Genomic DNA, 24,927 nt, shown 5'->3' with positions numbered 1-24,927 from the left:
CAGGTGACGGAGGAGGATTTCACCGCCGTCCTGGTCCCTGTCCTGGTCCTGAAGGAGGAGGAGACGGAGGATTTCATCTCCGTCCCGACGGCAGGGACGTTCCTGAGGAGAAGCTGAGTGAGTAGAACCGTGATCTTTTTGACCCGGGTCTCCTTTCACTCACAAAGACGTGGATGAAACTAGAGACCAGGGGCCTCATCTATAAAGCTTGCTTGTGCAGAAAAAGTGCCCGAAAGTTGCGGAAGCCTCGGATCTAAAAAGAAAAAACTAACCGAAAAATGTGCATATCTTTACGGCAACCCCGACCCTCCCGTAAGAATTTACTTAAGACACGGGGAACTGGTGGTGAAATGAAGCCAGATTCATGTCATACTCTTAATAATGTCATCACATATCACAACATGTATCAGACTTATAATAAAATAGTGCTGATAACGGAGCAGGCAGCGGGGGGGGGGGCTTAAAAAAATACAAATTAAAGAAATAATCTCTTCTCCCCGTGTGTGTCTGCCTGTCATGCCGGGTACTTGCATGTTGTGTTTACTTTTAAGCCGGAATTATGGTTCTGCGTCACACCAACGCAGAGGGTGTGCGCCGTAGGCTACGCGGCGACGCACACCCTACGCCGTAGGCTCTGCGTTGGTATAATGCGGAACCATAAATCAGCCTTTAGCAGCTCTGAGGGGAGACGGGAGGGAGGAGGGGGAGCGGGGCTGTGGGGCTCCGTCCCATCTTCACACAGAGAGTCTGGATGATTTGCTGAGCCTACCGTTAGTTTTTAAACTGTAAAAAGTGGGGGGGACAAATACATGATTTTGAAAAGTGTGTGGGGGGGGGACATGTCCCCCCTGTTCCCAGTGGTAATTGCGTCGTGGCACTAACAGACAGCAACGGCGTGCTGCCACTCAATTGCTTTATTTTATAGCCTACTATTTAGATACTTTTTCTACTTTTACTGTGACCACCAAATAATGTGGTTTTCTTGTCCTCCACCTCATCCACAACATCTCCATCTCAGATCTCAGTGAAATTCAGTGTCACGGTGGCTGGATACTTCTCATTCATTCTGACGCCAAACAGGCTGCAGGTGGCGCTGTGCATGCTCAGCAGCTCATTTATATTCAAGAACATACTATTTATGGTAAAAAGTGGGCGTGTAGAGGGCGGGATATGAGGCGGATTCAGCTGCGCAGCCTTCCAGCTGGGCTGTGATTTATAAAGAGAACATTGCGTGCAAGTGTGCTTGCACATGGTTTTATTGATCCAGTTTTTTTTTGGCGCCCGCCCTTTTCGGCTTTTGGGTGTACGTGCACTTTTAGTATGACTCCTACGCAGTCCATTTTAAATGAGGCCCCTGCTGTTTGATCACTTTATTACTGATCCAGACAGTTCAGGGGGGGTCGCCCTCTGGGCCGGGCCGACCGGTGAGACAGTTCGGGGGAGTCGATGCGGTTTGTTGAGGACCCAAACGCAGGAGAGATTTAGTCATGAAAGCCAGACATGGTTCTGGTTCTGGTTCTGGTTCCGTCTCTGACCCCCCTGCGTCTTTCTTCTCCAGGACCGGCTGACGTGGACCTGAGTCCGGCAGGATGGACCAGAACCAGGACCTCAGGAGTGGGAACAAAGCTGAGAGGTGAGGAGGTGCTGACCCGGACCTGAACCTGGACCTGGACACGGGTCCGGACTGTCACTCCTCGTCTTGTATCACTAAACTGGTCCTTTTGTGTTGAAGCGACGACCCGGACCGGTTGGACCCGGAATCCAGGTCCGAGTCAGAGTCCTGCTGCCTGGGGTCCTGCTGGCGCTGGTGCTGCACCCACTGGTGAGTTCTACCGGGTCTACCGGGTCTACCGGGTCTACCGGGTCTACCGGGTCTACCGGGTCCTGCTGGTCCTGATTCAATTTAATTCAATTCATTTTATTTATATAGCGTCTAATACAACAGATGTCTCTAGACACTTTCCAGAGATCCAGAACATGAACATAAACATAAACATAAACCCCCGAGCAATTATTACATAAACAATGGAGGTAAAAATAGTGGGAGAAAAGCCTTAAGCCAAACAGTGGCAAGGAAAAACTCCCCTTTAGGAGGAAGAAACCTGGACCAGGACCTGGATCATAAGGGGGGACCCTCTTGCTGAGGGCCAGACTGGTGGGTCAGGGACGGCAACAGCACAGCAGGCAGGTGGAAGCAGCAACGGGATGACCAGAGGGGGGGGGGGGTCCTTTTTATGATCCGTTCATCTTTGGACGGAGCGTTTTTACGGTTGTCTCGTCCTCAGTGGGTTGACATCACCAGCTTCCAGGTAGTGGGCGGGGCTTCCTGTAACCACTGTGACTCAGAGATGTTCCCGTCCGTTATAATATTTTATACCGTTACAGTCGTTTCTCTGATAAGATACGATGTTACCAAACACAGCAGCAAAGGTTTGATTCACCATTTAAACATAGAAATAAAAACAACGCTGGGCGGAGCCTTGAGAGTGTCCTGGGTTTGAAGTGTCCTGGTCCTGCTGGTGTGGCGTAAACATGGAGTAACAGGAGAGTCATGTGACCTCTGACCTCTGACCTCTGACCTCCACAGCTCAGTCCTGTTGTTCAGCCTCGTGTTCAGCAGCAGATAAGAGGATCATAAAAGATCAGATAAAAACCTGCAGCTCCACGAGTGTTTCTGCCCTTTAACTCTGAGAAACACACACACACGCACACGCACACGCACACACACACACACACACACACACACACACACACACACACACACACACACACACACACACACACACACACACACACACACACACACTCATTCAAACAAATGGGGAAGTGTGTCCAAACCTTTGCTCCGTACTGTATATGTATATATATATATATATATATATATATATATATATATATATATATATATATATATATATATATATATATATATATATACATATACAAACACACACATTGTATTTTGTTTACATTTTACACAATTTCCCAACTTCAGGTTTGTATATATACGTATACACACACGTGTATATATATATATATATATATATATATATATATATATATATATATATATATATATATATATATATATATATATATATATATATATATATATATATACTGTGTATATATATATATATATATATATATATATATATATATATATATATATATATATATATATATATATATATATATATAGGGAAGTCTGGACAGCAGCCAGAGAAACATTAAAAGTGCAACAATTAAAAACAAACTCAAAATAAAGAGAGAAAATACTCAAACATCAACAAGATACGTAAAAATCTAGATTAAGAATTTACATTAAAACCACAACAAGTGTGAAAAGCAGCTGCTGCTGATCCTTCATACGGCTTTTAAATGTCCAGTTGAGATCCTTCAGATTTATAGTTATAGTTTATAGTTATATTATATTAGTGTCTTCTGTAGGGAGTTCCAGGCAGCAGGTGAGATGACCGATCGGTGCTCATCAAGTTTCTGAGAATCAGATTTCCTCTCAGCTTTATTGATCAGAATAAAGTCATCATCGTGGGTGACTAACATTCATGTGGATGTTGACTGTGATTAAATTAAATTATCTTGTCTAGAGTTGATAAACTTATGCACTGATTTAATCACACCCTGGATCCTACGAGGAAGAACCTGGTCACCTCGGTGTCACCTGTAAACTCTTAGGTTAGGTTTACTAACCATTAACTAGAGGTTAACTAACACTAACTAGAGGTTTACTACCACTAACTAGAGGTTTACTAGTTACTAACACTAACTAGAGGTTTACTAACCACTAACTAGAGGTTTACTAGTTACTAACACTAACTAGAGGTTTACTAACACTAACTAGAGGTTTACTACCACTAACTAGAGGTTTACTAACACTAACTGGAGGTTTACTAACATTAACTGGAGGTTTACTAACACTAACTAGAGGTTTACTAACACTAACTAGAGGTTTACTAACACTAACTGGAGGTTTACTAACACTAACTAGTTTACTAACACTAACTAGAGGTTTACTAACATTAACTAGAGGTTTACTAACACTAACTACAGGTTTACTAACACTAACTAGAGGTTTACTGACAATAACTAGAAACTTTCCTTGCAGAAATTTGGAGAGTACCACGGGGGCTGCTGCCCATTTGCGTACATTGCTGCATTTTTCAGCAATAAAGGTGAAGGACTCAATATCGAGTCCGATGACACCACACACAACTCTCTTTGTCAAACCATTCAAAAGTTAGAGCACTTACTGGGGATTATTTACTGTGGGACCCAGATTTTGGCTTCTGACAAGGTCTCAAATCACTCCGATTTGTGATCAAACCGTAGCTCGTAGCCAAAAAACGAAAATATTTTGTGAGAGACACAGAACCCGGCAGATTCTGACAGTCTTAATTTTATTCAGATATTCCTTAAAATGAATGAGTTGATTACATTACAGTGAATGGGGACTGAGGAAGGAATTGGCGTTGCTCTAGCCCCCCCCCCGTTTAAATTTTGTGCACACCCTAAGTCACATTTTATGAATCCCAACACCTATGTCTACATTCCGGAAAAAAATATTTGTCTCCTTTTTACGGTTTGGCCGTGAGCTCGAGTTACAAATAGAAATTTGGGTTATTTTTTTACTGTTTCTCCCACTCTAGCAAATGACATCCGCACTCTAGGTTTGACGAAAAAGTGACTTCCAGTCCTCACTTGAGTGCTCATATCTTGAAAAGTTTACATCTTGGAAAAAACTGGTTGGTGTTTTTGAGAGAAGAGAAGTTTTCCTCCGTTTTGAAGTTTGAATGACATTTCTAGGTGCAGGTATGAGAAAGTTAGGTGACTCAGAAAAAAGGTGAATTTTTGCTTTTATTTTTAACCTTTCCCCATCCATTTTGAATGGGTTTTTTGGAACCATTTTTTTGGAACCGTTGGCACCGTTTTTGGGAATAACTTTGGGAAAAATGGGAATTTCAACACCAAAAGTCATAGCACACTATTCGCGATCGAGCCGCACGTTTTGATATATGATGCACCTGGGTCCTCTGAAATCTGTAGGAGGAGTAGCGAACCGAAATCTGTCCGGAAAATGAATAATAAAAAACATGCAGGATAACAATAGATGCCTCGGGGCTTCACTCCTCTCCATTGCTATGGCATAGGTGAGTGGCTCGCAGCCCCGTGACAATAACTAGAGTTTTACTAACACTATAGGCTAGTGACAATGCCCCAAAAAATTTGACATACCCCTACCGGGGGTAGAACAAAACCTAACAATGTCTTTCCTCATCTCTAAAGTCTCCCATATATGAAATGGATTCTTAGGTTAAAATATTTTACTGCAAACATTGTTAAATTGATACATATTGTTATGCACCCCAAACCTAAAAAAGAACCAAAATACAGTCTGGCCGTATGGGAATTAAGATATATAAACTCATGTAGATTAATAACAGAAGCTCTGACAGCTTTGAAACTTGACATAATTGTGGTCAGGAAGTTGCTTTACCTATTAGAAAAACCTGGATGTGAATATCTTGATGTGTGTTACATATAAAGACCTTTGAACACTTTTCCAAAATAAGCGGACATGCAAAAAAAGAATATCTATGCAGAATGTTCTCATTTACTTTTTAGTTGCCTGGCCAGGAATTGTCATAGAAACACATATCATGGCTTGTTGGAAAGATGGGGTTGTGCTGAATCCAGTGATACCAAATATGTAAAGATACCATGCATAGGCAATGTGGTACATCAATAAATGTATGAGGTGTCCCAAATTAAAGAAAGTGAAAGATTGAAATAATCAAGCCTCCACAGCTGACCAATTCAATATTGCTGCAAACTAAGCAGGTAACTTGCAGATATATATATGATGCATTAAATTAATTATACACTCATATGACACCTTTTTATCCATACTTGAGATAACACTTTAATTATGGATACATGTACTGTCATATATGATGGCTTGTTGGAATATGTGGTTATGCTGAATCCAGCAATACCAAATATGTAAATAGCATGCATAATCATCAATCACTAAATATAAAACTGTCCCAAATAAAGGAATATGTTGCATTAAATAGCAATGCAACATATTCTGTACTGTACTGTACTACACTGTACTGTACTGTGTGACATCACCGGGGGATGGGTCTAGCTAATGCAAAAAAAGAATATCTATGCAGAATGTTCTCATTTACATTATAGTTACCTGGCCAGGAATTGTCATAGAAACACATATCATGGCTTGTTGGAAATATGGGGTTGTGCTGAATCCAGTGATACCAAATATGTAAAGATACCATGCATAGGCAGTGTGGTACATCAATAAATGTATGAAGTGTCCAAAATGAAAGAATACCGAAACATTGACATATTCAGTGTCCAGTCCCAAGCCCATAATCAATGGTGAGAATGCGGACCAATTCAATGTTACTGCTACATAAGTCACCTGAGGTAAGCACTACTCTTTTTTTATGATACATAAAAAAATTGTATATTTCATTATGGAAACAAATATCCAGTAGACTTAGGTTAAATTGAAATAGAACACCTTTATTAAAATATTTAAATCCACTTGAATTTATTTTTGGTCAAGTCATTACTGCATAATGGAAAATAATTATGTCTTTTCTCTAAACTAGCAGAGGGCAGTAAAGCCTGTACTGCTTACTTAACTCCCCTGAGTGTGATCTTTGATTAAAGTGTTGTAGTCTGTAGTGAGCTAGCTAGCTAGTTAGGCTACTTGGTGGATCCAGCTATAGCTATCTACATCATTGTCTTCATGTATCCAGAGAAAAGGCACCAGTTTGCAACCTTCAAGGATATGAAAACATCAGCAGGAGTTAGTGTATCTAGACAGATTCACATGGATTCAGATGTGCTCTTTCGAGGGTTACTCGCTGTCTCCAAAGAGAGGTGTCCATGGAGACTGTGATGTCTCATGAACTCGCTGCTGTCCCACCCTCTTTGTTTTATGATGATGGAAGCATGAGGAAGACAACAAAAGCTGACCTTACTAAGAAACTGCCCAGTGTTAAAGAACCTTCAGGATATCTCATCGATGGTATGGCTCTTCTGCAGAGTCTCCATGATTCAGGCTTTCAGAAATTCAATGACCTGGGTGAGTGTATCTGGAATAAGATCACAATGTTAATGGGAAAGGAAGGAATCAGCTGTGTTGTTTTAGGGCCTGATTTACTAAAGGTTTGCGTGTGTAAAAACGTGTGCAAACTTGACATCACCCGCAAACCAATGTGCCAGCTGATCTACTAACAGCGTGCAAAGAGGACTGCGTCTCTCAAATGCGCAAAATAGCACACGCTATTCATTTAGTACTTTTGCCCTGATGAATAATCAATATGGGGCGTACCCGCCAGAAAGCGCTAAATACTGGGAGGAGAAAATGCAAATAGGTTCATTTACCACGCGCAATGAGATTTACCAAACCTGAAAGTTATTGCGGGGATTGTGATTGCGTCTGTATTTAATACGTTCAAAAGGAAGGTGCTAATCTGCCCAGCATTACGCACCGATGGCTGCTGTTATTGTGGTGTTGTGCCGTATTCAGCACCCCTGCCGTGAAAAGCACCCCCTCATACACACTCACACAAACACATACTTAGGAGTTTATATTATATATATTTACAAATATTATGGAAGACAACACAGTAAGCAGGCTATTAATTAATGACATTTACAATTTACCAGATTTTTGTTATCTGTGACTGTGATTGTGGGAAAGTATGACTATTGTGGAATCCATGAGCGCATTTAAACATGAATCATTAACACAAAACTGGACGCCAAACAGAACGTGACACGGAATGAGAATATAATTTTTGTCATTGTGTGTACGTTGTCATTTGTAGTAAATTAAACATGAGCATTTAGTCCTTTTTGACATTTACTCGTGAATAAGAGATCTGTGGGTAATATATGTCGACGAGGGGGTGCTTTTCACGGCAGGGGTGCTGAATACGGCACAACACCACTAATATCTCTAACTCCAACTCGTCAAATTTCATTTTGCGCTTGCGAATATCCTGCTTTCCATCCAAACTCTCCATGGCGCAAACGTAAGACACACAACACCTCATTTAAATACGGCGGTTTGCGCCTGTTATCAATTGCGCAAGCATTCTTAGTTGATCACCCGCAAAACACACAACAGCACGTGCAAACTTTTTCAGTGCACACGCAATTTAGTACTCTTTATTTAGGATCTTAGTAAATCAGGCCCTTAGTGTTTCACATACCTGAGGATCAGTGGGAACAACTTGTGTGATACCACAAGCAGCTTGTACAGAATTGGAAAGACCACTGCCTTCACAAGACTGAAGACCCATCTGACTGAATTAAAGGAAATGGCCAAGTTTGGACTGTCTGGAAGCCTAGAGGAAGCTTTGCCTTTGGCAAGAAAGTATGCCCTCCTACTGTATGGCCAAAAGAAAAAGGAGAATGGCCGTCCTTGCACCAACCTAGATGAGCTGAGGTACATACTGGCATCTACCACAGATTCTTCCGCAGCAAATCTACCTCCAACAGAGGATGCCTTCCAGCAACATGTATTAAGAGCCTTATATCAAACAGCAGTGTGGCGTAACAACCACCTGGCCAAGCCTCATCTCTGGAACCCAGTTGGTAGAGAATGGAGGCTCAGACAAGATGGGTCCATTGAACCCGTCATGTGCCAGAATGCACCAGCACCTAAAGAGGTTTGAGACATCACCCACCTGTAGTGTAAAGATGGAAACTGCAATAATACCAGCAAATGCCAGTGTCTTTCAGTGGGCTTGACTTGCACTGAGTTTTGCTCTTGCTCTTTCCAAGACTGCCCAAATATGACCCACTTTGTCACTGATGATAATGTGGATGAGTGACAGTGATGGCTACCAAAAGCAGCCAATGAAAAACACCAGCCAAAGAGCTGGGGAGTTCAGCTTGAGAAGAGGGCTCATTCCTCCTCAGAGTGTTTTGTTTGATGAACATTTGTTTAATCTGAGATCTGAGACGGTAATTTTATTTGTACTGTGTGAAGTTTAGTTAGTTTTATTAAAATGATCATCAAGGCCAAACTACAATCCTGTCACCTTGTCTCCTGTGTGTGTTATTGCTGAGCCGTAAGCCTTAGCTAGACTCATCCCCCGGTGATGTCACACAGTACAGTACAGTGTAGTACAGTACAGTACAGAATATGTTGCATTGCTTTTTAATGCAACATATTCCTTTATTTTGGACAGTTTTATATTTAGTGATTGATGATTATGCATGCTATTTACATATTTGGTATTGCTGGATTCAGCATAACCACATATTCCAACAAGCCATCATATATGACAGTACATGTATCCATAATTAAAGTGTTATCTCAAGTATGGATAAAAAGGTGTCATATGAGTGTATAATTAATTTAATGCATCATATATATATATGCAAGTTACCTGCTTAGTTTGCAGCAATATTGAATTGGTCAGCTGTGGAGGCTTGATTATTTCAATCTTTCACTTTCTTTAATTTGGGACACCTCATACATTTATTGATGTACCACATTGCCTATGCATGGTATCTTTACATATTTGGTATCACTGGATTCAGCACAACCCCATCTTTCCAACAAGCCATGATATGTGTTTCTATGACAATTCCTGGCCAGGCAACTAAAAAGTAAATGAGAACATTCTGCATAGATATTCTTTTTTTGCATGTCCGCTTATTTTGGAAAAGTGTTCAAAGGTCTTTATATGTAACACACATCAAGATATTCACATCCAGGTTTTTCTAATAGGTAAAGCAACTTCCTGACCACAATTATGTCAAGTTTCAAAGCTGTCAGAGCTTCTGTTATTAATCTACATGAGTTTATATATCTTAACTCCCATACGGCCAGACTGTATTTTGGTTCTTTTTTAGGTTTGGGATGCATAACAATATGTATCAATTTAACAATGTTTGCAGTAAAATATTTTAACCTAAGAATCCATTTCATATATGGGAGACTTTAGAGATGAGGAAAAACATTGTTAGGTTTTGTTCTACCCCCGGTAGGGGTATCTCGAAAACTAAAGCCCTTTTTGACAGTTTGTCACTAGCCTATAACTAGTTCACTAACACTAACTAGAGGTTTACTAACACTAACTAGTTTACTAACACTTACTAGTTCACTAACACTAACTGTCTTCCAGCTTCGTCCAGAAACCCGAAGGCCAGGCAGCCAATCCTGGTCCCAGACGAGGTCCTGGACACGCCCCCAAAAAGCAAGGCTCCACCAATCAGAAGTAAGTTGACTTGGGCTTTAATGGCCCATTTCGACTAGTACCTACTCAGCGCGTCCCGCCTTGTACCGCCTTGTACTGCCTCGTCACGCCTCGTCACGCCTCGTACCGCCTCGTACCGCCTCGTCACGGTTAGGGTTAGGGTTAGGGTTAGGTCTGGTGGTTCCTTATCTCCTCGGCAGAATAGGTACAGAAAAGGTGTCTACTCGGCACGCCTCTACCCGTCTCGGCCCATATAGTTAGAGAAATAACAGGAATAATTGTTCAGTTGCGGCTACAAGCACCAGAATTGTCACACATTCTCCTTAGGGGTTGCTCTTTTGATAAAACCATTGTGCCAGAAAAAAAAAAAAGATGGCTGCTTTTTTTCAAGATGGCCGCCATCGAATATACAGTAATATTGTTTTCGCAATAAAATCCAATAGAGTTGTCCTATTGGATTGATCTTGGTCTCAAATCATAACCTTTTCACTATGTAGAATCTAAATTTGGACCCATGGACTTACACTTTGGCTTCCTTGTACCAGATATCAGTCCCAGAATCCTAATATTCTGCAAAATTTGAGTTTTTTTTGTTATGTTTGACACTGGTAAAATGGATGGCAGTGTATACTTTAGTATTGTTAGACGTTTTGTGTGTGTTTTTTTGGCACAATGGTTTTATCAAAAGAGCAACCGCTAAGGAGCATGTGTGACAATGTTGGTGCTTGTAGCCACAACTGAACGATTCACCTGTTTTCTGCCTGTTATTTCTCTAACTAATAGTGGAGAAGCGCAAGACGGGGGCGTGGCGAGTAGAAGCGCGCTGAGTAGGTGCTAGTGGAAAAGGGCCATAAGTGTGTGGACTTTATCTTGATAAAGAGAGACAACTGAGCCTAGAGGAAGTACCAACAGAGACAGAAGAAACTGCCTCTGGAATCCACCACATACACATTCAACCCATCAAAGATATTTAGGTTAATAATGATTATTTGATAAACTTGGTTTGTGATGTTCTTCAGAACGGAGGAGCCTGTGAGGAAGCAGGTGCAGAAAACAAGACACAGTCCTTCACAAGTTGGACCTGGAGACCCTCAAACCCAGGTAGCTCCAACAACTCCGACTGATTCAGGGTCTTCAGCAGCTACAAAGACTTCTAAAAAGAAAGCAACTCCAACAACTCCAAAATTTCCAAAAATTAAAACAACTCCAGCAGCTCCAGAATCTTCAGCAGCCCCAAAGTCGTCTAAAAAGAAAGCAACTCCAACAACTCCAACAACTCCAACAACTCCAACAACTCCAACATCTCCAACATCTCCAACATCTCCAACATCTCCAACATCTCCAACAACTCCAACATCTCCAACAACTCCAACATCTCCAACAACTCCAACATCTCCAACAATTCCAGCAGCTCCAAGGACGTCTAAAAAGAAAGCAACTCCAGCAGCTTCAGCAGCTCCAGCAGCTTCAGCAGGTAGGATTCAGTCATTCCTGTACCCGGATGTCATTGAGGTGCAAAGACGGGACGCTGGTATTAAATGAGGACATCATGTGTTGTTGATCCGTTGCCACTTCAGCCTCAACGTGTGTTTTTGGAGATGTGTTGAGCTTCTGCTGTCCTCCAGCGGTCCTGCCATCTCGGTAAACCTCTGATGCAGGGGTGTTGAACTTCCGTCCTCGACGGCCGCTGCCCTGCGTGTTTTAGATGTTGACATCCTGATGTAGACCATTAATTTGAAGCAGGTGCGACACGTGGAAAACATGCAGGACAGCAGCCCTCCGAGACCAGAATCTGACACCCGTGCTCTAATACAAGAGCAAAGTAATTGTACGGTTCCCTTAGTGATGTCAGGAGAAGTTCAGTCACCTAAGCAAGGCAAGGCAAGTTTATCTGTAGAGCACAATCGATACAAGGTAATTCAAAGTGCTTTACATCAACATTAAAAGCGGCAAGACAATTAAACAGTAAATAACAAATTAGATTATAAGAAAGGAGGTAAAATAATAAAAAAGCACAAAAGTAAGGGCAGTAGATCCAGCAGATACATGTCATTCTAACAATAGCAAGAATTACGTTTCTATACGGTCAAAACGTACAAAGACCGGGTCAAATACAGGATTACAAAAGTAATCTGTGTCAATTCGTAGGGTGAACCAAAATCTAGGAGAGTAAAGTCCCTGCTGCTCCACATGCACAGGACCAGTTGAGGTTGTGTCCTGGATGTCTCCTGGATGTTTCCTTGGGAAGTGTTTCAGGTATCTCCAAGCGGGAGTTAGTTAGACCCAGGACAAACTGGTCTGGGAGCCCCTCAGAATCCTCCTAGATCAGCTGGCCATGGAAGGGGATGTTCTTTCTAGCAGGGAACCACATTTCCACAACGTCTCCTGGAGAGACCAAAGTCGGAGAAAGAACCATAATGTGCCTCTTCCTTCGTTCCACAGAGAGTCAACTACAGAGGGTTCGTCCTGAGTTTGTTGAGAGGGTTTCAGAAGCGATCGTGAAGCAGCTCCTCGACGCCCTCGAATCAGACGGCGTCTTCAGCATGCTGGAGATCGAGGCCATTCTTCAGAAAAACAGAATCAGAGCAGACAAAGCCTGGGACCTAATTAGCTCTGTGGCAAAGAAAGGAGAGGAAGCGTCCAACAGGATGATTAAACATCTACAGACCAAAGATCCAATGCTGTCCTTTCAGCTGGGCTTGTTGTCTGCTTCACCTGCGAAGGAAGGTAAGACCTCACTTGTATTGATTTGATTTGATTTGATTTGATTTATTCACACTCACACATGTGAATTGGTCTCCTGGAGAATCAAAAGCTTATGGGGCCAATAAACATAAATACATTAGAAAGGAATACATACATACACTTGCACTTATATACACACTTAACAATACAACATGCACTTTATACTAGACTACCACTTACATTACAACATAACATTACAAACACTTAACATGAAACATTTTGTGGTCCCGGAGTGTACATTTATATATATGAGCTTAACAATTGATTCTTTACCTGTCGTTTGAATATGCAGATGGACTGAGACTTTTTAAGGCTCATTAAACTCGTTCCAGATCTGTGTTTCCCGACACACAACACTCATACTTGTTCCCACAATTTTACGTTGTTTCCCTATAATAAGGTGTTTATGTCTAGTTTTGTGGGTGAACTGGGGACCAACAGAGATTGGGATGAGTTGAGTTAATCTGGGATTCAAACCTGAGACACCTGATAAATTGTACATGCATTATGGAAGTAGTTTATTCTTTAAGGTGTATAATACAGAAGTGTTTGGAAAGTTGGGGTCCATTGGCTTCCTACATGGAGACAATAACAGAGTAGTAGGATTTTACCTAACCCTAACGCTGACCCTTACCTTAACCTTAACCTAGCCCTCAGCCCAAATCCTAACCTTAACCCTTACCCCAAATCCTAAACCTTTCTACAAAAACCCCTCACCTTAATCTCTCCTCTCCGAACTCTCAACCCCCCCATGTAAACTCACAACTCTCCTCTCAAAGTGCACCCACTAGCCACATACGAAGACACCGGATCCTCCATAATCCGACTGCACTCATAAGGGGTACCCAGTTACCCCAATACACCATACAGCACATCTCACAACAAAACTCTGTAACCTATCCAGAGGTCTCACACCATACGCTACTGACAAAGTACTTTAGTGCATACAGATCTCTAACAGGATGTACGAGTGAGAGTGCAACACTACCTTCAGCAATCTCTGGAATCGCTAAAGAGCGTAGGAGGCAGAAGCGTATTGGTTCCCCTCAGGGGGCCGTAATCACTAACCTAACCCTAACCCTCCTAACCCTAACCCTAACCCTCCTAACCCTAAACCCTAAACCCTAACCCCCTAACCCTAACCCTCCTAACCCTAACCCTAACCCTAACCCTCCTAACCCTAAACCCTAAACCCTAACCCCCTAACCCTAACCCTCCTAACCCTAACCCCCTAACCCTAACCCTCCTAACCCTAACCCCCTAACCCTAACCCTAACCCTCCTAACCCTAACCTTAACCCTAACCCTAACCCTAACACTAACCCTAACCCTAACCCTAATCTTAACCTTAACTTAACCCTCCTAACCCTAACCCTAACCCTGACCCTAACCCACTGTTTCAATCTGCAGGAAGTCAGCTGACGCAGAACCACAACAAAGAAGAGCCTGGTTCTGGGCAGCCTGGCCCGACCACCAACACCTCCACTGAGGGTAAGTTTACACAACCATTCCTTGAAAAGCTGACGCAGAACCACATCTCTCCTGGATCCAGTCGTCCAAAAAATCCACTCTCAAAATGACAGGAAAAAATGCACGACCAAACGAAAATATGAAGATAAACACAAGACGTTTTTAACAGAGTGGGAGAGTTTAATATCTATATCATATAAATTAAATATCAATATTTAAGCAATACCTGACGACAGGCCGTGATATACGCTCATTATATCTGTTAGGTTCTTAAATCATCAACATAAATTAATAACTTAGGAAAAGACACAGAGACTTGTGGAATGATTTTTCAGGCACTCCTGCAGGAAGGGGAGAGCATACTGACAGAGGCAGAACCTCCTGACAGCAAATGCTTCCCAAAGACCCTCCCCTTGCAGGAAGCTATTTATTGGTAAAACTGACAGGAAACATGACCATATTTGGAACAGTGAATGTATAGATGGACAATGGACAAAAACAGATGGTCACACATCGAGGTTTAAGAAGCCACACATGTGAAACTTAAGCTTTAAAAAACACAAAAGGTCAAAAGGGGTCAAATGCCTCCCGGAACTAAAACAGAAACTCTGAACAGATGTGTCCGAAGACAAAATGGGGTATTTGTGGGACAGCCCAAAACCCTGACGGAACACAGGAAGGGCTGCCCTCATCTTTTAACATGTGATAAGAATGTGACAACCAGCAGTCAGCTTAATATGCTGATTTTAATAGGCCTAAATTCTGATTCGGGTAGTTTCATAAGCACAAACCTAATTCAAACTTTGATTAATCTAACAATATCACAGCTGAGGATCATTATATGAGCTTAGCGGTTAGGGTTAGGAATACACAATCTATTTGAATCTTGAATCTTTTTCGCTTCGTCTTTGTTCCTGGTTCCTCACCAGTGAACTCAGGTGAGTTTCTCAGGAATTGTTGCCAAGAACAAGTCTGAACATCATGATCCATCCTGTCTCCAACTGCAGCGCAGGACAAAACCCTAACCCTAACCCCTAACCCTAACCTTAACCCTAACTCTAACCCTTAACCTAACCCTGAATAAACCCCTAACCCTAACCTTATTATTTCTTAAAAAAAATTTCAATAAAATGGATGGAAAAGAAGTTCTTGCTTGTTTAGTTATTTTGGGGTATTTTTATTCCCTTGCCGTGGATCTCCCTCTGTCCATCCTTCTGGTCCTGCTTGGGGTTCGAACCCTGGTCACTTGCATGGGAGACGACTGTGCTCCCACTGCACCATCCTTTTCTCTTCAGCACAACAGGCTTGTGCACCTTATTTAAACTCACAAAAACCTAACCCCAACCCTAACACTAACCTTAACCCTAACCCTAACCAACGTTAACCCTAACCCTAACCCTAAACCTAACCTCAACCCTAACCCTAACCCTAACCCCTAACCCTAACCTAACCAACATTAACCCTAACCCTAACCCTAACCGTGCTCTGAACATCATGATCCGTCCTGTCTCCAACTGCAGCGCAGGACATATTTGATGTGTGAGATTCATCCGCTTGATGGTTGTTTTGCAGATGAGATCTTCAGGAAGGAGTTCCTGGAGACCCACAATACCTACCGGGAGAAGCACTACGCTCCGCCGCTGGCCTACAACGACGAGCTCAACGCCACCGCCCAGAAACGGGCCAGTAAAATGTTGGAAACAGACAGCTTTGGGGTCAAAGATACCGACGACGGAGAGACCTCCTTCTGTGTCTCCCACAGCAAAGCTCTCAGACCAAAAGGTGGATTATCAACTCTGTTTACCAGTTATCTATTAAAAATTACAAATGGACTCTTAAAAGGTCCCGTATTCTGCTTTTCTTAACGTTCAAAGGTTCAGAATTGTCTTCTCAGGTGTCTAGCTGTTATTTGAATCAGTGAATGAAAGTTTTAAAGAGCAGTCAAACCTGGAACTCCCAGAAATTACTTCCTGTTTCCACAAACAGTAATTCCAGCTGCTGATTGGTCCAGAAAACATTCTCAAACAACTGATCTTTATGTTAAATAATCCCGTTGGCAGCCCCTCCCAACCGAATATGGGATCTAAAGTTAAATCCAGAGTCATTCCTGTCCTTTTGTCCTGTTTCAGGTAAAGAAGTCGTAGATTTCTGGTACAAAAGGGATTATGACTTCAACAACCCTGGCTTCTACACCGAAACAGGTAAACAACACACCCACCATTTCCCACCGTAGGGGACCACAAGTCATTGAGATGGTTAGTAAAAATAATCTCATAACTCTATCTATCCATCATGAGATAAATAAGACTAAAGGCTGAGTTATGGTTCTGCGTCGAAACGACACGGTGCCTATGGCGTAGGGTACGTGTCGATGCGTACCACACGCCGTCACTGACACCGTCACTGGCGCGTAACTCCCAAAAATTGTAACTACGCATCGTGGCGACGCAGACCAAACGCAGATGAGAGGCTGTGATTGGTTTGCTTAGTAGCAACGCGTTTCAGGTTTGAAGCAGTCGTGAACTTTCAACGCTCTTTTCTTCGTGTATGTGTGATTTTTTTTATTTTTGTTTTTTTTGCACAATAGTTGTCGTTATCTCTTTCATTCACTGTGACCGGAATTAGCGGTCACGGGGGAACTGCACCGTGGAGAAATGGAGTGACGGAGAAGTCCGAAGGTTTACAACGGCGTCACGGCAACGGCGTCACGGCAACGGCGTCACGGCAACGGCGTCACGGCGACGGCGTGTGCACGGCGACGGCGTGTGCACGGCGTTGTTTTGACGCAGAACCATAATTCTGGCTTAAGAGAAAACATGATGGAAGTCCCTGTCATTATGATCATGCCAAGTAGTGGCATGACCGTATTGCAATTGTCCAAAACTGCCCAAAGGGCAATGTAACCCTAACCCTAGCTAAAGTTAAAAAAAAGTCCCACTGCACACCAGCGGGTGTACAGCATGACTCCGGTCTGATATGGAAAAAAAAAATCCCCAAAAAATAAAACACGCCCGAGAAAACCTGAAAAATAAAGGCGATATAATAGTATACAGGAAAGGTTTCCCTTTTCTACTTCTTCTTCTTCTTCTTATTCGGCACGCTTTTTTCGTCTGTTAATGCTTCCCGAACCGCAACGTGCACCCAGGCATGTCGTACATTGTTGGATGCGTCTCCATCGTGCCTCGATGAGCATTACTTTTCTCAGTCAAAAGTGTTACCGTGGCAACACTACATGCCAAGAAGCTGAAAAAAAGGGGAAATTTGGACGCTTATTGCTCGGCCGAACTTTATTGTAGCGACATCATTCAAATGTTTCCAGACTCGGTTCACTTCGGACCAAAAGATCTTTCAACCTCATCATGCCAATTATTACAGTTTTTAAGATATTAAACTTTCAATAAAAAAAAAAAATATTTCAATTCAATTCAATTCTACCGCAGGCAGGTGGAAGCAGCAACGGGATGACCGGGGGTGGGGACCGCAGGCCAGCACGCAGCTCCCGAAGCTCCGGCCCAATCATCAGGTCCCAGGTTGGGGTGCAGGGTCGGGGAAAGGTTGAGATGGGGCAGGACCAGGGAGAGGAGTCTTGACGGACAAACCTCTCCCCCGCCTGCCCGGGCCGTTACCCTGACACTGACCGGGCCGTTACCCTGACCGGGCCGTTACCCTGACCGGGCCGTTACCCTGCCCCCCCTCACTCCCACGCTGCAGGATCCGGTGTTGTGCATTCACAGATGCTCTTCTATTTGACTTTGCACGCTTGTTGCTAGGCAACGGGTTTTCGTAGGGACATGATTCAAATGTTTCAAAACTCGCCTCGCTATGGACTACAACATATTCAAATTTCATGAAGCTTGGATTAACATAAATTTTAAGTCCAAATGCCTGCCAAATGGCCCCATCCCAAAAGGTTTATTAACAACATTTAACGGTTCATTAACAACCTTAAACTACTTCTTGGCCATTATTAATCACCCTATACCACACAACCCGAAGCAGAGGGTGTTGGTAATTAACCACTAACCCTAACCCTAAACCACACTGGGAATTACAACCATAAACACCTCAAACTGACATAGAAACACCCCAAACACAACCACTACACAACCACTACAGCCCAAACCAAAGCTAGAGGGGATGAATGGGCAGTAGGACCCAAAATCAAAATGTCCTGAAATGTTCTAGTTTCTATTCGAACTGACATGTTGTGTTTAGCCTGGCCGGCCAAGCCCACGTCACATTTCTCTGATCGGTTGGATGTCCATCTGATGGAATCTAGTCCAACCACAGGAACCGGACTGGTTCTTCGTATCAAAAAGAGAACTATTATTTTTACTGGCCGGGCTGGACTTAGTTTGTTTGAACATACAGTGCTTTACTTTTATCTTTCTAAGACAGTTTCCTCCTCCTTGTATAGATGCTCTGACCAAATGTTTGTCCCTTAGCGACCTTCGCTCAGCTGGTGTGGAGAGACACCAGGGAACTGGGCCTGGGCTTCGCCACCAATGGAAGTAAGATGTATGTGGTGGGACATTACCGTCCAGCTGGGAACATCAACACAGCGGAGAGATTCAGGAAGAACGTCCTGCCTAAAGGTGAAACTCTCAGTCAGGGTCAATGTTCTTTGAGAAATACATCTTAAGAAATAGGGTACAGTATTTCAGCACGCTGATCCATAAGAATTAACATTTTGAATTTTTTATTTCATTCCAGGCTCCTCAAGCAAACTATTAACAGCAGGTGAGCAGAACCTTTTTGTCCCAGTATTTGTTTTCTCTAATCTTTTCTCCAAGGACATTCACATTATGATCCATCATGTCTACATCTTGAGCGTTTAAAGACCGGGTTGACGTTTTCTTGCGTGTCTGTAACAGCAGCTAACAGATCCGTTTTAAGGAGATTATTTTAGGTCGATGGGTCTGTAGTACTTGTACTACAGACCAATAAATGTCTGTTATGGATTTAACTGCCAATTTAACGTCCAGAAGATCAACAAGGATGTTGACGTTTACCTACATGTATTTAATCCCCATCGTTACATGGAAACTAACTTTCTCCCTGATAAATTAGTTAACGTTAATATGCAGTAGTGTTGTTAGTTTATCTCAGGTTATGGATCCGCCCAGCGTCAGGTTGTGCAGTTGTATTTTAATCTAGTGTTTATCTAAAACATAATCAGGTAACGTTATTCACTTTGCAGACGCGACCTTCCAGCGTGAGTTCCTGGACACCCACAATGCCTTGCGGGCGCTGCACCACGCCCCCCCCCTGACCCTCAACATGGAGATGAGCGCGGCGGCGCAGAGCTGGGCCGATCAGATGCTGGAGACCAACATTCTGGGCCAGAGTGACTGCGACGATGCAGAGCTATCTTTGTATATGATGAACTACAAGTCCTTCAAACCAACAGGTGGGTGTCTGACCTGCTTTACCACCGTTACCCATGATGCAGCATTCATAGCCTGCACCACTGGTGTGCTAAGCTGTAACCGACTAGTTTTGGTGGATGTTGGTTGTTGAGGACATTTACCCACCGCAGTGCGTTTCTTTCTTCAGGTAAAGAAGCGGTGGAATCGTGGTACGATGGTATCAAGAATTACGACTTCAGCAAGCCCGGCTACCAGAAACAAGCAGGTAAAACTCCGGTCAACGTCCTCGACCTCAGACATCACAACACGACAATGAATACGACTCAAGTCAATTCAGCTACAGTTCATCAAACCGGGTGTTTGGGAGTGCTGAAGCATTGTGACAGCACATGGACCCCTGCAGGGACAACGACGCCTTGCAGGTTGCCTCAGCCTCATACCCCCGCTTGACGTATTGTCAATCAAGTTCCAGCTTCCTACTTCCTGCAGGGCTTTGCACTAGGACCCAACACCTTTGTGTTAGCTTCAACTTCCTACCCAGCTCCCTACCCACCCCCCCGCAGACGACACCTGGAAGTTGGTTCAAACAGACTTGAATCACGAAAACACCCTATGGGGTAATTTAGAAGTTAGTGACAGTCAGGCCAAATGCCAGATAATGACATTTGGCCACAGATCACATTTGATTGTAAATTACTTTTTTTTTTATTGATCTTGCTCAAAAGATCAATAAAACTATGCATCGTACATTGTCCCCTCTTTTTTTTCTTTTTAAACGCACAGAACCCAACCAAGAACAGAGTCTCTGTAGAGTTAAACAAAAAATAAACAGATGAGCAACAAATGATCGATGGAGGAGAGTAATGGATAAGCAAATGCGGCATACAAAAACAAATGCAGTGGTAAATGCAAATGCCCATCACTAATATCCCATTAAATGGAAATAATAAATAAAACACAAGATGCAACATAAATAACAATAATCAAAACAAATAAATAAATGAAAGAAATGAAAAGAAAATTAAGGTAAGGGGGAGGGATCAGTCGGTGGGTAGAGTCTTCAACGAGTTAATGTAATCCACGAAAGATTGCCATTTACGAACAAATTTAGCTGAGTTGCCTTTTACTGAATATCTCACCTTTTCAGATTTTAGAAAAAACATAACATCACTAAGCCAAAGAGCAATAGACGGAGACTTGGGGGATTTCCATGAGAGTAAGATACGACGTCTTGCTAAAAGAGATGTGAAAGCCAAAACTTCTGACTGTATGGGGCTGATATGTGAGGAGTCAATGGAGAGTCTGAATATTGCTAAGAGAGGGGCCATAACAACTTTTTTACCCAGAACTTTAGACATGATCACAGAATAATCACTCCAAAATTTCTGTAACCTAGGACAGGAGAAAAACATATGACTTAAATTGCAGGGAGAGCCCTGGCATCTGTCGCATAGGTCTGCAACATTCGGATATATTTCAGATAATCTGGATTTTGATAGGTGGGCTCTATGCAGCACCTTAAATTGAATAAGTTCTAGTCTAGCGCAAGGCGTGCTAGATCGTATGCTACGGATAGCTTTATCCCACAGCTCCCCTGTGCAGTCCAGGCCCAACTCCCGTCCCCAACGCTCCTGGGCTTTGTCTACAGAATGCTCATCAAATGTCATACACAGTGCATATATCCTAGATATAAGAGACTTTTGACTAAGTTTCATTGTTAGAAGATCATCCCTGTAAATTACTTTTTGTCTCCCACTTGGTTTGTGTATTTCCTGCCTTCTGTACCTTGAAGCTTACTGTATAAAAGTCATGACACAATCACCCGGGGTCGGCACACCAATTCAGACACGATCTGTGTAGGTCTGCTCACCGCCGGCTTGCTGAATAAAAACTCACTATACCACAAAGCGGACTTCTGAACTGGTTTTGATAAATTCCTCAACAGGATGAACACCAGTAAGCTGACATTATTTATGTAATTATGTATTCATTTCTTCCTGTCCTAACTGTGTCCAAACTATGTCCTAACGATGCCCCAACGGTGTCCTAACATTGTCCTAGCGATGCCCCAAAGGTGTCCGAACGGTGTCGTAATGATGTAACGATGTCCTTATGATGTCCTAACGGTGTCTTAATGATGTAATAATGTCCTAACGTAGCCCTAACGATGTCCTAACGATGTCCTGGTTGTCCTGCAGGATCCTTCGCTCAGGTGGTCTGGAGAGACACCAGGGAACTGGGCGTGGGCATGGCCAGTGACGGCGTACGGACCTTCGTGGTTGGACATTATCGTCCAAACGGCAACGTCATATTTGAGGACAGCTATCAGAAAAACGTCCTCCCCAAAGGTGAGGAGAAATAACAGTTCAAATATTTGAATTGTACAGTGTTTTTATAACTCTGTCAGAATTCTTTCACTTCTTCGTACGAAGAGTCTTTGACTTTGACGACCAGGAGGTCGACACCAGACGACAGAAGAGACGCCAGCAAGAATAGCTAATGCTGTTGACTTGAAGTCCTTACAATGTCCTAACGGTGTCCTAACGGTGTCCTAACGATGTCCTAACATTGTCCTAACGGTGTTGTAACGAGGGTTGGGGCTGCCGGTCAGATCTGCACGACACCAGCTGTTAACACTATTTAAAACATCTGTTCTCCTGCAGGAACATCCCTGTGATTCCAGAGGAAATCCTGACGACACGCCGTGGGGTCGGAGACACGGACATCACAGACACGGACATCACAGACACGGACATCACAGACACGGACATCACAGACACGGACATCACAGACACGGACATCACAGACACGGACATTAGAGACACGGATAATCAGAACGAAACAAGTCAGATGGACCACCTGGAATCGGACCGACACACTCGGACCTGGAGGACGAGGCCCGGTGGAGGAATGAGAGGAAATGAATCCATGAATCCATGAATCCTCCTTTCTGCTGGCTGGACTTTGGACGGAGCACGAACAAACTACGTTAGGAACAGTGCTTTAAGTGGGCCGGTACGGAGCGGTACGGAGCGGTACGCAGTACCGGCACTTCTAAATTGTACCCATCAGCGTACCGGAAGTTATTTACTGGGTGCGGCGCGTACCGGTACTGTTCTTCCCAGATTCCCCATGAGTCAGTAACTCCGCCCGATCTCCCCAAAGTCTACAGGTTGGATTTGTTTTGATGCTCAAAGCTTGCCGTACAGACGTAAAGGCGCGCTTGGCCAACCCGCGGCTCGCGAGCCGCATGCGGCTCTTTGGCCGGCGTCATGCGGCTCTTTGGCCGGCGTCATGCGGCTCTTTGGCCGGTGTCATGCGGCTCTTTGGCCGGTGTCATGCGGCTCTTTGGCCGGCGTCATGCGGCTCTTTGGCCGGCGTCATGCGGCTCTTTGGCCGGTGTCATGCGGCTCTTGCAGCTTTATTTGATGGTGCAGTGAAAGACAGACTCGTAGGAAGTGGGTGCAAAATATGCCGCGACTGGAATCGAACCCGCGTTCGCTGTACGCAAGTCGCCTGCTCATCCCGTTGAGCTATATAGTGAGGGAAATGAAGTTTTTAGGAGAATCGTTTGTGAGACAAGCACCAAATTTAGCATGAACATTGCCTAGCACCTACTTATGCAGAAAAGCCCGTTAGACACCTGAAAATCCAAGATGGCGGCCGTTTTTCCAGATGGCTAAAGCTAAAGCTAAAACAAGGTTGTCAGTGTAGAACTTGAATTGCTGAACATATTTTAATCTTTATCATGTGTTTTGGCATAACAAATTCTATGATGTCAATACAAATTAAATATGGCTTCCAGTTTTCAAGATGGCGGGCCAATTTTGACTAATATTATCTGTTTTCTGTTGCAATTCAATCAGAAATGAAGTTTCTAAATTTTAACCGGATTAAAATCTAAAAAAAAAAACATTCATAAAAAATGTTTATGATGATCGCCGATCTACAAGCTCATAATGCGACACGTTGTGAGGTCAAAAAACACATAAAAACGGCTTTTGTGGCGGCCATTTTGGAAAACGGCAGCCATATTGTTTTTTTTGCGTGGCTAACGGGCTTTTTTGAAAAAGTAGAACTAGAACACACTTTGTGCAACATTTGGCGCTTGTCTCACAAAGTGAACGATGGTTTCACTAAAGTTCCTGGCTAATACGGGCGCGCTCGTGGTTGTGACGGAAATAACTTGGAGGGACAAAATGCACGGACAAACGGAAATATGAAGGTAAACACAGGAGGTTTTTGACAGAGTGGGAGAGTTTATATATATATATATATATATATATATATATATGTATATGCAAATTTACAGTCCCATATTTGTATGACTGGAGGGGGAGAGAACCGGCACTTATTTTTTCCCACTTAAAGCACTGGTTAGGAACATGAGGAACCACCAGGTCCAGGAGGAACCAGGTCCTGGTCCAGGTCCTGGAGGAACCAGGTCCTGGTTCAGGTCCAGGAGGAACCAGGTCCTGGTCCAGGTCCAGGAGGAACCAGGACCTTCAGGACCTTATCCACCAGAACCAGATCTCTGAACTGGATCCTGTTTTTAAGGGGAGATGGAAACAGTTCTTTAATTAATTACATGTGTCTTTAATTAATTAAAATTGGAACGAAATATGTCATTAATTAATTCAATGTGTCATTCATTAATTCAATGTGTAATTAATTAATTAATTAATTAATTAATTAAAATACAATTCATTTCAAGTAAAAGCATATATTTAATTATTTCAGTATTTCATTAATTATTTCAGTATTTCATTAATTAATGACACATTCAATTAATTAATGATATATTTCATTCCCATTTTAATTGATTAATGAAGTATTTATTTATTTAATTTTGGCACAAAAAATATTTCTTGTTTTTTAATCCTGCTTTTGGTTTTGTTTAAATGAATAAATCAGTATTTTTGGATCTCCTGGTCTCTGATCTCTTCCTGTGCTGATGGTAGAGGAACCCCAGGTCTAGTCCTGCTGGACCAGGACCTGGACCAGGACCAGGTCCAGGTCCTGCAGGTCCTGGTCCTGAATCTGTTCCTGTCCTGCACAACGAGACACGTCTGGAAT

General features: G+C 42.9%; 1 protein-coding gene across 1 annotated transcript; it reads left to right on the top strand.

The window, feature by feature from the left end:
- Window positions 1-1,730: 1,730 nt before the first annotated feature.
- LOC133425132 (uncharacterized) lies at window positions 1,731-22,640 on the top strand (the record flags this gene model as incomplete). Its single annotated transcript, XM_061715813.1, has 14 exons — window positions 1,731-1,822; window positions 10,197-10,289; window positions 11,288-11,742; window positions 12,711-12,995; window positions 14,423-14,503; window positions 15,412-15,420; window positions 16,055-16,264; window positions 16,612-16,683; window positions 18,928-19,077; window positions 19,181-19,222; window positions 19,683-19,892; window positions 20,039-20,116; window positions 22,050-22,199; window positions 22,515-22,640. Coding segments are annotated over 14 exons (1,941 nt in total), but the record flags the coding sequence as incomplete, so codon positions are not given.
- Between the last annotated feature and the right edge of the window lie 2,287 nt (window positions 22,641-24,927).

Source organism: Cololabis saira, chromosome 24, assembly GCF_033807715.1.
Source record: "Cololabis saira isolate AMF1-May2022 chromosome 24, fColSai1.1, whole genome shotgun sequence".
Lineage (NCBI taxonomy): Eukaryota > Metazoa > Chordata > Actinopteri > Beloniformes > Belonidae > Cololabis > Cololabis saira.
The sequence above is the reverse complement of the archived record's forward strand: the minus strand, read 5'-3'. Positions and strand labels throughout refer to the sequence as shown.